The sequence below is a fragment of the Sorex fumeus genome, unplaced genomic scaffold (assembly GCF_029834395.1).
Source record: "Sorex fumeus unplaced genomic scaffold, SorFum_2.1 ptg000032l, whole genome shotgun sequence".
NCBI lineage: Eukaryota > Metazoa > Chordata > Mammalia > Eulipotyphla > Soricidae > Sorex > Sorex fumeus.
Genome location: NW_026606089.1, coordinates 9787229 through 9799895, shown reverse-complemented (window position 1 = coordinate 9799895; position 12667 = coordinate 9787229). Strand labels below are relative to the sequence as shown.

At 43.9% G+C, this 12667-nt stretch overlaps 1 protein-coding gene across 4 annotated transcripts in view; it reads left to right on the top strand.

Annotated features, from left to right (window-relative positions):
- Positions 1-12667, top strand: part of DEPDC5 (DEP domain containing 5, GATOR1 subcomplex subunit) — a 152359-nt gene that overhangs the window by 67018 nt on the left and 72674 nt on the right. For all 4 annotated transcript variants that reach the window (XM_056116475.1, XM_056116472.1, XM_056116473.1 and 1 more), the window contains exon 25: positions 12475-12540. In XM_056116475.1, coding sequence (XP_055972450.1) covers positions 12475-12540 — 66 coding nt within the window. The remainder of the gene's footprint in view (positions 1-12474; positions 12541-12667) is intronic.

The following is a 12667-nucleotide window of genomic DNA, read 5'->3' as shown; positions in this document are numbered from 1 at the left end:
CCTTAATGGATCCTTCCTTCCTTCCTTCCTTCCTTCCTTCCTTCCTTCCTTCCTTCCTTCCTCCCTCTCCTAAGTCAGTCCCCTTGGCAGGCATATGGCAGATTTATTTCATAGTACTTGAGAGGATTGTTTTTGTTATTTAATGACATCGTCCATGTGAAATGCTTGGAATAGGACTTGGCAAGCATGATGGATGCTCAGCAAATGAGAGCTGTTGTTATTGTCTTTGTTGTTTGATGAGTATATTGTATATTCCAGCCATGCTGTGTCTCCTTAGAATAGCCTTGTCCCCACATTGCTTTGCATGAATTACTCCCTTATAGAATGTGCTTCCCTTGTCTCTAACTCCTGATTCTGCCTGGTAATTGCCCTCCCTTCTTGTTCTTTCTCCTATTTTTTTCCAGAAAATGTTAGGCATGTTTCCATATAGTTCCATACATGTAACCTAATCATACTAATTGGCACATTATGATCCCACTGTTTATTTCCATATCTGTCTTACCACTAGACTGAAAGAGTTTGTTTTTATTCATCTCTCCAAAGTCTTTGTACATTTATTGATAAGTAAATTTATATTTCCAAGACAGAGCTGCCATATGTGGGAAGCACTTGAATAAGCCACAAAATAATTTTTTTAATTGGTATGCAACTGTTCAGTTACATAAAAGTATTCTATAATCTTTAATTTAGAGAAGGTGTGGACTCCTTTGATGTTTTGTTATTTTTTAATGAGTGTAATATGGTTACTGTAGTTAAATAGTGTCATCATTGCCCAGATCCATTATTGTTTTTGTGTGTGAAGCAAGAGAAATTTTACTGAATGAAACTTGCTTAGAAGGATGTGAGTGGAGGGACAGAGTGATGGTCCAGCAGGTAGGGCACTTGTCTTGCATGCAGCCAACCCCGGTTCGATTCCTGAGATCACATATGGTCCCCTGAGTCTGCCAGGAGTAATTCCTGAATGCAGAGCCAGGAGTAAGCCCTGATGGACCAGATATGGACTCCAAACAAAAATAAAAACAAACAAACAAGAGAGAAAGACTTGAGGGGAGAGAAAGAGATAACATGCAGGTTCAGGTGAGAAAATGGATTCCCCAGAATGACAAAAGCAAGCAAAAATACAAGATAAGTAAGCAAGATATATGGTCAAGGGAGAACATGGGCTTGATGAGAAAGCCTGATGCAGCACTTTTGTAACCAATCGTGTGTGTGTGTGTGTGTGTGTGTGTGTGTGTGTGTATGTGTGTGTGTGTGTACGTGTGTGTGTGTGTCTATGTCTGTGTCTATGTCTGTGTGTATGTTTGCTTTAAGGGGCCCACCTAGTGGTCTGAGGCCATTCTCATCTGGGCAGTGAGGCCTGATGGTTCCATGGGCTGGTGGTGCCCAGGAGGGGTAGGACGACATGTGCAGTTAGGGATTGAACTCAGGGCCTGGCATATGCTAAACATGTTGTTTACCACAAAAACTATCTTCTGGATGCCAAGATGTATTTTTAAAGGGGCTAAGCGCCATACAAAAGCTATCTTCTGGATGCCAAGATGTGTTTTTAAAGGGACTAAGCGTCATGAGGAAATGATCTGTTGAAACACTGGGCTCTCACAGTCTTTAAACTCTCATCTTTGATCTTGTGTCTTCGAAGGGGAGCATATATTAGCCAGCCTCAAAAGGAAATAAATAAAGTCATTTTGATTTTGATTTTTATGTGCAATCACCAATTGTTAGATCTGTCTTCAGGGTATAGCTGGAATCTTACCGTATGCATTACTGCCAGTTCTGAATCCATGTTTTTTCTTTCCCTCCCTTCCCCTTCCCCCCTCCAATCCTTCCTTCCTTCCTTCCTTCCTTCCTTCAAATCACTCCTTGTGGTGCTTGAGGGACCACATATGGTGCCAGGGATCATAGCCTGGGTAGGCTGTGTGCACAGCAAGTACCTTATCCACTATCCTTCATCTCTGGTCCAGTGCTGTCAGCTTCCCTCTGGATTGCCACAGTAGCCTTGTAACTGACTGCCCCACCATGCCCTTCCACGAAGTTTAATTTCCTCTTAGCAATTCAGAGTGATCCTCCAAAAATAGAAGCTGGGCCATGAAACTTGTCTGCCTAAAACTCTCCAAGGGTTTTCCAACGTACTCGAAGTAAAGACGAAGGTGTATGGTAGCCAACAGTCTCCTGTGACCTCATTTCCTATTCTTCCGTCTCCTGCATTTCCAACGGTTCCCAGATCTTTCAGGCATACTCCCTGTCTTAGGTTCTTTCCTTGCTCTCCTCCTCTACGATGGCCTTATTTGGGGGGAACTTCTTAGCTAAGATCCATATTTATGCCTTTGCCCAGGGTGCTGCTGCACGATTATTAATAGTGCCCCCTTTCACTCCAGAGGTTTTCCCGTAGCCGGTTTCACTTTCATGAGGTAGCCTGATTTGCCACTCTTTTTTGGCCGGAGGTGTGGGCCCTACGCAGTGGTGTCAGTCACACTGCCTGAGTGCTTGTGGGTGGCTCCTCTCAGAATTCAAGTGCAAAGTGTAAGGATTGAACCTCTGATTTGCTGCTTTTTATACTGTCCCTCCCCATCCATCTTCTCTGCCTAATATGTCTCTATGATACTCACATTTTTCATTTGTGAATTTTGTTTTTGTTTCTGGGGCTCTACCCAGCAGTGCTTAGGGCTTACTCCTGACTCTGTGCTCAGGGATCACTTCTGGTGGGGCTTGGGGAGCCATATGAGATGTCTGGGATTGAACCCAGGTTAGCCGTATGCAAGGCAAGTGCCCTGCCTGTTGTACTATGTCTTCGACCCCTCACATGTACATTTTATCATAAATTTCATAAGGGTGATTTATTTTTGTTTTCATTTTGTTCAGTGATTAAGTGATTCATTTTGTTCAAAACACATTATTCTCCGCATCTTAAACAGTTCATGGAACATATCAGTAATTAAATTAATGCTTTGAACCTTTTTTCTGTGTAGAATAATGTGTTTCTTCTTCTTCTTTTTTTATACCCTTGAGAAGCAATTAACTGATTCCTTTGCATAAAGACTTGGGCAGTCTTTCTTTTCAATCTTGCCTTGATTTTTTTGGGGAGTCACACTTGGTGGTGCTCAGTAGCTCCTCCCAGCTCCCTTGGGGCAATGTTCTCCATTGAGAACTGGACTGAGAGTTGTTCTGACAATAGGTGATTTGAACATGTGATATATATATATATATATAGATAGATAGATAGATAGATAGAAAGAATATAGATAGATATAGATATAGACAGATTTTTTTTGAGAGGTGTGTGTGTGTGTGTGTGTGTGTGTGTGTGTGTGTGTGGTGGGGAGGGGGTGTACATATCCAGTGGTGTTTGTTGACTGTACTTGGTTCAGTGCTTCTTGGGAAACTTATGGTGCAGGGGATCAAACCCAGGATTTCTGCATGCAAAGCATGCGTTTCAGTCATTTGAGCCATCTCTCTGTTCCCTGAATGTATGATCTTTGCTGAATGATGACATGATCATTGAGGGAATGTGCTCTGATGAAAATTATCTGGAACAAAGTCTCAGCCCTGCTCTTCAGAGCCTTTGGAGTTTAGTCTTCAACCTTTGCTGATTGACAGTCTCTTTATCTGCGTAACAAACATAAAGATCTTCTTGGGTCTGCCTCTCTACCTCACTGAATTGTAAGGATCAAAAGTAGATCAGATTCAGGGGCTGGAGCAATAGCACAGTGGGTAGGGTGTTTTTCTTGCACATGGCCGGCCCGGGTTCGATCCCCGGCATCTCATATGGTCCCCCAAGCACTGCCAGGAGTAATTCCTAAGTGCAAAGCCAGGAGTAACCCCTGAGCATTGCTGGGTGTGACCCAAAAAAGAAAAGAAATAAACAAATAAATAAATAAAATTGGCTTCTTTTAAAAAAATAAACCAAAAAAGCAAAAGTAGATCAGATTCATTAGGGCACTATTTCCATGTTAGATTCTTATTTTGGGACAAGGTATGTCTAAACAAACAACTGGTTAACATTTAATTTATTTATTTAAGGAAAAAGAAAGGAAACAGGAAAACCTCATCTGTGACCCCACCTTTTCTTTCTGTGCAACACAGTTTGCACCATCTGCAGGCACTGGATTGTGACTCACATTTTCTCTTGCACTTGGACATGAGTCATGTGTGAGTCATGATTCACAGGAGTGGTGTCTCTGTGGGTTTTCCTCCTGGTCCTATAGAATTTGATTTTCAGTGTTGTTGCTGGGGCCTTGTAGCTATGCTGTTCAACTTGTTTTCTACCCTGCTTCCTAGTAGGGGCTACTACATGATGGAACTGTGCAGATCAATTTTGTTTTTTGTTTTTCTTTTTGGGCCACACCCAGTGATGCTTAGGGTTTACTTGATGGCTCTTCACTCAGGGATTACTTCTGATGATGCTCAGGGGATCATATGCTATGCTAGGGTCAGAGCCAGTCTGTCATGTGCAAGGCAGATGCTCTACCCGCTGTGCTATCTCTCCAACTCCTTGGTTTTGTTGTATGATGAAAGCCAACCCATATGCAACACAAGTATGCAGCCACTGAGCCCCATCCCCAGCCCTGTGCAGATAGTTTTTATCCCCTTTGTTTCCTTTCTTTGGGGATGAGCATTCTAGAGATTATTTTGAAAGGGAGAAACAAGTAGATGCCATGTTTTCTTTCTCTTTAGGAATAGGACACAGAATTTATATGTTCATGTTTGTGTTGAGTATTTGATATATGGAGTAGATCTCACCTGAACACTAAAATAAAGTTAGTTATAATATATTGGTGCCCAACCAGATCATGAGGGTGAGTCCTTGGATGCTGCCCTGCAAGCAGGAAGCAGAACCAGGTATCTTTCTACCCATCTTTCTACCCAATCTGGTATCTAATTCCCAGAGACTTAGAAAACACTTGTTAATGCATAAAATATTACATTGAGAATAATAGAACTCCAAAGTACATTTAAGGCTCACCTTCCTACTCTGGGGTCCTGGTTCTTCTTCCTGCTTCCACGGTAGCGTCCAAGGACTCATTCTCATGATCTGGTTGGGCACCAATAATAATAATTTTAGAAGAAAGGGCTTCAGAGTTACTCATCCAGGCCAGGTTGAGGTGTTTGTTTGTTTGTTTGTTTTGTGGTGGTGGTGGTTGATGGAGAGGGGCACCCTGGCCTTAATCTTGGCTCTACTCTCAGGGATTATTCCTGGTAGTGGTCAGGGGACCATATGGGGAGCTGGGGTTTAAACATGGGTTGGACATGTACAGGGAAAATGCCTTGTCCACTGTACTATCTTTCCAGCAGCGGTTGAGTTTTGTTTTGTTTTTAGTTAGGAGCAGTCTCTGTCAGCCAGGGAAGAGAAATGATTTGCCCCAGGCTCAGGTTTCTAGGTGTCACTAGGGACTGGCCCCAAAGATCCCAGACTCATTGCCCTCTTTTGGCCTGAGGTTAACAACCAGAGGAGAACATGCTCAGATTCCTGACTCTGAACAGACGTCAGAGATAAAACCGAGTTGATTTTTTGCACCATTATCTTTCCATGTTCTGTGTCTGGCTTTGGACTTTGGAGAGAGGTTTGATGTTGGGTTGGGGCAGAGCTGATTAACCATGAGGTCTCACTTCTGTTATGTTGGATTATTTGGACTTTTCATATACCAACTAGAATCTGCTTGACCAAAAGGAAAACCTCCGTGGTAGTCAGTAAGAAAGGAAGTGTGTCAGGCTTCATCCACAAGGGAACTGTAGTAGTTTTAAAGAAGTCCTTAAATATTTCTTGAGTGGGGAAGGTAACTCAAGTGGTAGAGCACATGCCAGGCATGTGCAAAGTCCTGAGTTCAATCCTGGCATACACCATCAGGTATGGTTCCCAAAAAAAAAATTTTTTTTTCCAATGTTGTTTCACTGTTGTTTAAAATCTTAGACATGCTTGTGTCCATTAATGATGTGCAGGTCTGTTTCTGATCTAGAAGTCAAAGATGTTCTGAGAACCCTTTTATTGGTTGCCTTTTTTAATTTTTAAATTATTTATTTATTTATTTATTTTGCCTTTTGATTCACACCCAGCAATGCTCAGGGCTTACTCCTGGCTCTGCACTCAGGAATTTCTTCTGGCAGTGCTTGGTGGATCATATGGGATACCGGGGACTGAACTGGGGTTGGCCGCGTGCAGGGCAAATGCCTTAACCTGCTGTGCTATTGCTCCAGCCCCCTGATTTCCTCTTTTTTTTTTTTTTTTTTTTTTTTTTTTTTTTTTATAATTTATTTATTTATTGAATCACTGTGGGAAAAGTTACAGAGCTTTCGGGTTTAGGTCTCAGTCATGTAGATACCGAATACATTTCCCTTTACCGATACTCATTTTTAACCCCGAACCCCAATAGACCCCCACCTCCCACCCCTCCCAATTCTTGTGAGGTAGATGAGTTCTAGTTAATACTCTATCTACTTTGACTAGATAGATTATTTCGATAAAAGATGCACAATTATTGTTAAGAGTTTACGACCCACCCCCCCCCCCCCAATCAGACATGCTGAAACAGCGTTGTGAAATGATTTGCTTTCTACAACTTGGTTTAAGAATAAAATGATGTCGCGCGGCCGCGATAGCGGCCGCGCGGTTTTGAATTTCTGCTATTTTACTTATTGACCCTGGAAGAATTTCTATTAAAAGTTAGCTAGTTAAGAGATTGGTTTCTGTGTCCTGGAGTCGTGGCCGTGCCGGAGAGCCGCTCGTGGGGGGCAGCTGGCGACCCCGGTGGGGCGTGGGGGACGGCCCACAAAGCCCCCCTTCCCATGAGGTCCCCGCTGCTCCCCCCCCCCCCCCCGAGCCCGGCTCAAACCCGCTTTCCACAAGGCTCCCGTGCGGCCGCCATCTTTCTTTCCAGAGAGGAGCGGGCGGGCTGGTCAACGCCCTTCCCCCTCCGGGCAGGCTTGGTGGCGCGGATCAACACAAGTCCATTTGCTTTTCTGCTCCAAGCGGCTGGTTCTCTGTGCTAAGTCCTTGTGCCTCCGGGGCCGTGGCCGTGCCGGAGAGCCGCTCGTGGGGGGCAGCTGGCGACCCCGGTGGGGCGTGGGGGACGGCCCACAAAGCCCCCCTTCCCATGAGGTCCCCGCTGCTCCCCCCCCGAGCCCGGCTCAAACCCGCTTTCCACAAGGCTCCCGTGCGGCCGCCATCTTTCTTTCCAGAGAGGAACGGGCGGGCTGGTCAACGCCCTTCCCCCTCCGGGCAGGCTTGGTGGCGCGGATCAACACAAGTCCATTTGCTTTTCTGCTCCAAGCGGCTGGTTCTCTGTGCTAAGTCCTTGTGCCTCCGGGGCCGTGGCCGTGCCGGAGAGCCGCTCGTGGGGGGCAGCTGGCGACCCCGGTGGGGCGTGGGGGACGGCCCACAAAGCCCCCCTTCCCATGAGGTCCCCGCTGCTCCCCCCCCCCCCGAGCCCGGCTCAAACCCGCTTTCCACAAGGCTCCCGTGCGGCCGCCATCTTTCTTTCCAGAGAGGAACGGGCGCTGATTTCCTCTTTTTAAACTTTATTTAAACACCATGGTTTACAAAGTTGTTCATAGTATAGTTTTTATGGGCACGCTATAATGTTCCAACACCAATCTCGCCACCACAGTGACCTTCCCTCCACTATTGTCCCCATTTTCCCAAACATCTCCCAAAACCTGCCCCCTTAGTAAAATGATTTGTTTTATATTGTTTGTTAAAATTAAATGGCTGGTATGATATGAATGATATGAAAAAATACTTCAGTAACAGAAAATTTGTAAAAATTTTTATATCCCCCTATGGACTCATTTAATCCTTCTCTGAGAGTTCACAAAGCTGTTTGTTGCTAATTGAGCCTTTGTGTTATTTTTTTTTCCTTTTTTTCCTTTTTGGGTCACACCCAGCGTTGCACAGGGGTTACTCCTGGCTTGTGCACTCAGGAATAACTCCTGGCGTTGTTCAGGGAACCATATGGGATGCTGGGAATTGAACCTGGGTTGGCCATGTGCAAGGCATAGCCCTACCCGCTGTTCTATTGCTCCAACCCCAGTGTGTTATTGTTTTTGCTTATTGAGCCTAGTTGGTTTCTGTTATTTTCCCATCAAATTTGGAGTTGTCGCTCCAGAAACTCCCAAGATAGAAGTGCCCAAACTCCAAGATGTGTAGAAGTGGGCCGATGAGTTTACATGGTGGTGCCTGTGGGGTATGGGTGTGGCTACTGGGGCTTCTGGAAGTACGGGGGCAAGGGGCAGGCTGCACACCCCCACTCTGCAAAGGCCCCATCCTGAAAACCTGAAATTTTTGTCAGTTCAGTGCCTCTGCAGAGATTAGTCATAAAGAAGTGGAGTTGGGTCATTGGCATGGCGGCTGCTTGGGAGTGTGGGTGTGGGTGCCAGGGTTTTTTTTTTTTCTCATCCCCCTCTCAGGGGCACCCCAGAGTTTTTAGTGAGAAAACCGATGCACCCATGAATTCTAACAGCTTGGCTTACATCTCTTCTGAGATTTAGTTGTGAATTTGTAAAGCTGGGCCCATGGATGAGTTTACATGGTGGCAGCTGTGGGATGTCTGGTTGCCATTTTGAACTTGAATAGTTGCTTGTATAATTGTAAGTTGTATTGTTTCTTCATTAGTATGAGAATTCCAATTCTTACAGGCCAAATGATTTTTTTTTTTTTTTGCTTTTTTGGGTCACACCCAGCGATGCTCAGGGGTTACTCCTGGCTCATACACTCAGGAATTGCTCCTGGCGGTGCTCAGGGGACCATATGGGGTGCTGGGAATCGAACCTGTGTCTGCCATGTTGGCTGCGAGCAAGGCAAACGTCCTACCCGCTATGCTATCGCCCCAGCCCCCAGGCCAAATGATTTTAAAAAGGACAGCATCTGATTGGCAGTTTACATCTGTAAGGTGGCACTATTGATACTTGTGTCACTCAGGTTGTTTGGGGAATGCTAACCTTCGAATTGAACTCATAGCAGTTCTCAGGCTGAACACAAAGATATGCCTCATCTGCCTCTTTTAAAGTCATGCTTTTTCATTGAGTGAAAATGAATGTGGTCAACCAAGATAGTTTTTTCAGAAAATTTATCTCCAAATGGTTTTGGCTCTTAACAAAGAACAGCTAACATTTTCAACAGTGAAAAGTTATTGCCCAGATGGATAGTCAGGAAAGAGAGATTTTGTTGATTTGAAGAAAAAGAGTCTAAATGCAGGTTTCACCTATTTGCTGTGTGACCGTCAATAAATTATTGAACTTCTCTGAACCTTTCTTTCCTTTTCTCTCTCTTTTTTCTTTCTCTTTCTCTGCCTTTCTCTTTTGTTTTCTGTTTTTTCTTCTCCATTTCTTCTTTTTTCTCTCCTCTGCCTCCCTCAACTTTTCTCTCTGCCCTTTCTCCCTGCTTCTTCTCTCTCCCTCCCTTCTCCTCTACTTTTCTTTTGTGTTCCCAAGCAAGCCCATGGGCGCAACTGGTGATTCTTGGGCAACTGGGCTACTTATTCAATGCCAGGGACCTAGGATGTGGTGCTTCAATGATGGGGATTTTCCAGGCCATGCTGGTGGTGAGCAGGGGCCCTCAGGGCTGCACCTGGCTGTGGTTGGGCTGTGGTGCCAGGAATCAAACTTGGGTTGGGTATGTACTTTAATCATCATACTATCTCTTGGTCCCTGAGCCTGTTTCTTTATCTGCCGAAAAGGATAACATCTACCATATATGTGCCTTATAGTGTGGTTTGGATTAAGTAGAACACTATTTGACAATATATTGTATTTTATTATGATGACTACTCATTTTTTTTAACTCTACTAAAGGTAATTCCGAAGGTAATTTCAAAATTGTTTTGGTCAAAAGATATCATCCTAAAACAATCAAGATATAAAACAATCAAGATATAAAACAATCAAGATATAAAACCATACCATTACCCCTAAATTCTTTTTTTTTCTTTTTTGTTTTTGGGTCACACCCGGCAATGCACAGGAGTTACTCCTGCTTCTGCACTCAGGAATTACTCCTGGCAGTGCTCAGGGGACCATATGGGATCTGGGAACCGAACCCGGGTCGGCTGCATGGAAGGCAAACGCCCTACCCGCTGTGCTATCGCTCCAGCCCCACCATTACCCCTAAATTCCTTCTGCTGCACTTTGTATTCAGCTTCCCTGCTCTCATCCCCATTCCTTTATTACTGGTCTGTTTTCTGTCTCTCTAGTTTCATTTTTCCTAGTGTGATGTGCACATATAATCAGACAGCATGTAAACCTGAGAGTCTTGACAGCCTTTGCTTTTTTAATGTATCTGAAATTTATCTGAGTTGTTGCATGCATCATTAGTAACCATTTATTAATCTTGCCAAGTAGTACTCCATCTATTCATATGCTAGTTGATTATTTAACCAGTTGAAAGACACTTGAATTATTTTCAGGCTTTGAAAAGCTAATGATTTTAGTGACTTTTTTCATAATAAAGCATATATGAAGCAGGGTTTTGTTTTTATCACATGTGGCAGTACTCAGGGACAACACCTGTGTCTGCTCAGGGGTCTCTCCTGTAGGTGCTCGGGAGACCATATGTGGTGCTGGCATTCAAATTGGGGCCATAGGTGCAGCCGCATGCTCGGCAAGTGGCTGCATTTACCTTTGTTCTTTGGCTCTGGGATAGGTATTTGTGTGAACAGACGTTTCTCTTTTTCTTGGGCTAATTCCTAGGAGTTGAATCACTTGATTGGATGGTAAATACATGCATATGTATTCGTGTATGTTTTATTTCGTGCACATCTAGCAGTGCTCAGAGACCATTTGGGCCCTGTGCTGGTGAGTTGTTCCTGGTGATTCTTGGGGAACCAGAGAGTGCTGAGAATTGGACCCAGGCCTCCTGCATTCAAAGCATGCACTGCAGCTTGTTGAGCTGTCTCTCTGGTTTCAGATATTTAACTTTTAAAGAAACCGCAAAACCATTTTCCTAAGCAGTGCACCATTTTGTATTCCTACCATCAGTTACTGGCTAAGAATTTCAGTTTCTCCATATCCCTGTTAGACTCTGAATGACAAGCCATTCTAACCATTCAGAAGAAATATTTCCCTGTTATTTACCATTTTCCTAAAAACTAATGGTTTTGATCATCTTTTCATATATTTGTTTGTGTCTGGAGTGATAGCACAGAGGATAGGGTGTTTGTCTTGCACGCAGCCAACCCGAGGACCCGGGTTCGATTCCTCCACCCCTCTTAGAGAGCCCGGCAAGCTACTGAGAGTATCGCGCCCGCACAGCAGAACCTGGCAAGCTCCCTGTGATGTATTCGATATGCCAAAAACAGTAATAACAAGTCTCACCATGGAGATGTTACTGGGGCCCGCTGGAGCAAATCAATGAACAACGGGAGGACAGTACTGCAGTGCAGTGTTTGCGTCTGTATTGAGGACATGTCTTTTTAAATTTTTCGCCTATTTTTTTTTTTAATGGGCTAGGAATTTTGAGTTTGTTCTTGTGCTCTGAGAGTCTGTTATATACTTTGGATATAAGTCCTTTTCCAGATATATTATCTGCTAAATGTTTTCTCCCAGGTTACATCTTATCTTTTGAAACATTTTATGAGGGATTTCTAAATACTTGTTAGAAAAGATTCAGATGACACAAAAGTAACTAGCATGAGAAAGCACAAGTATGTTCCCTCCTACCACCTCCTACAGCTTTCTTTTTGGAGATGGCCACTGTAGGCAGTTGGGAGGATCAGTCACATCCGTTGTATTTCAAAGAATCATCCTCATTTTCCTTGCAGTCCAGTTAAAGCTAAAGTCATTATTTTTCTCTAAAAGTAGTGAGTTTTGATATCCTATGTCATATTCCAGCAATTCATAATTTGTGGAAGAATGTTCCAGATAAGGATGATGGTTGGGTAACAGTATTTAAACAAGTTATTTTATATTTGCTAAAGGTAAAGGCCCTCCCGTTGATCGTCGATTTGCTCGAGCGGGCCCAGTAACGTCTCCATTGGAGACTTTGTTGTTACTGTGTCTGGCATATCGAATACTCTCGGTAGCTTGGTGGGCTCTCCGAGAGGGGCGGAGGAATCGAACTCGGGTCGGCCATGTTGGCCGCTTGTAAGGCGAACGCCCTACCCGCTGTGCTATCGCTCCAGCACAGCTAAAGGTTACCCTAATTAGTTCAGATGAATTTGGAATATATCCATTTTCTTAAAATAAGCAGTGATTTGCTTTTTTTTTGATATATGCCTGTAAAGGGGTATGTCTCTGTGTGTGTGTGTGTCTTTTGGGTCAAAGAAGAATAGCCTTGATAACCGCAGAGTAAAGTTTTGGTTCATTTGCAGATTTTAGGTCTCTTATTTTTCTCTGATTCTATTGTATTGTTTTGCAGTCACAGAATTTGGACTTGGTTCAGCATTTTTTAATTTTTATTTTTAGTACACTTTGGTTTTTTTTCAGCCCTGACACATCAGAATTTCTTTGCAGAATGAGCCTCATTAAAGCAAACTTTTCATCTTCCCATAGGTATGAATCCTAGGACCCAGAATAAGGATTCGCTAGAGGACAGTGTTTCTACCTCTCCAGATCCAAGTAAGAGGGGTGGCAGAGTCTGGGTGGATGTTGGGTGGTGTTGACATGACATGTTGGCATGAGAAAGCAAGGGGGACCCCTGTTGGAAGAGAAGTCTGAAAGTCTGTTCCAGAAGTTCTGGGATGCC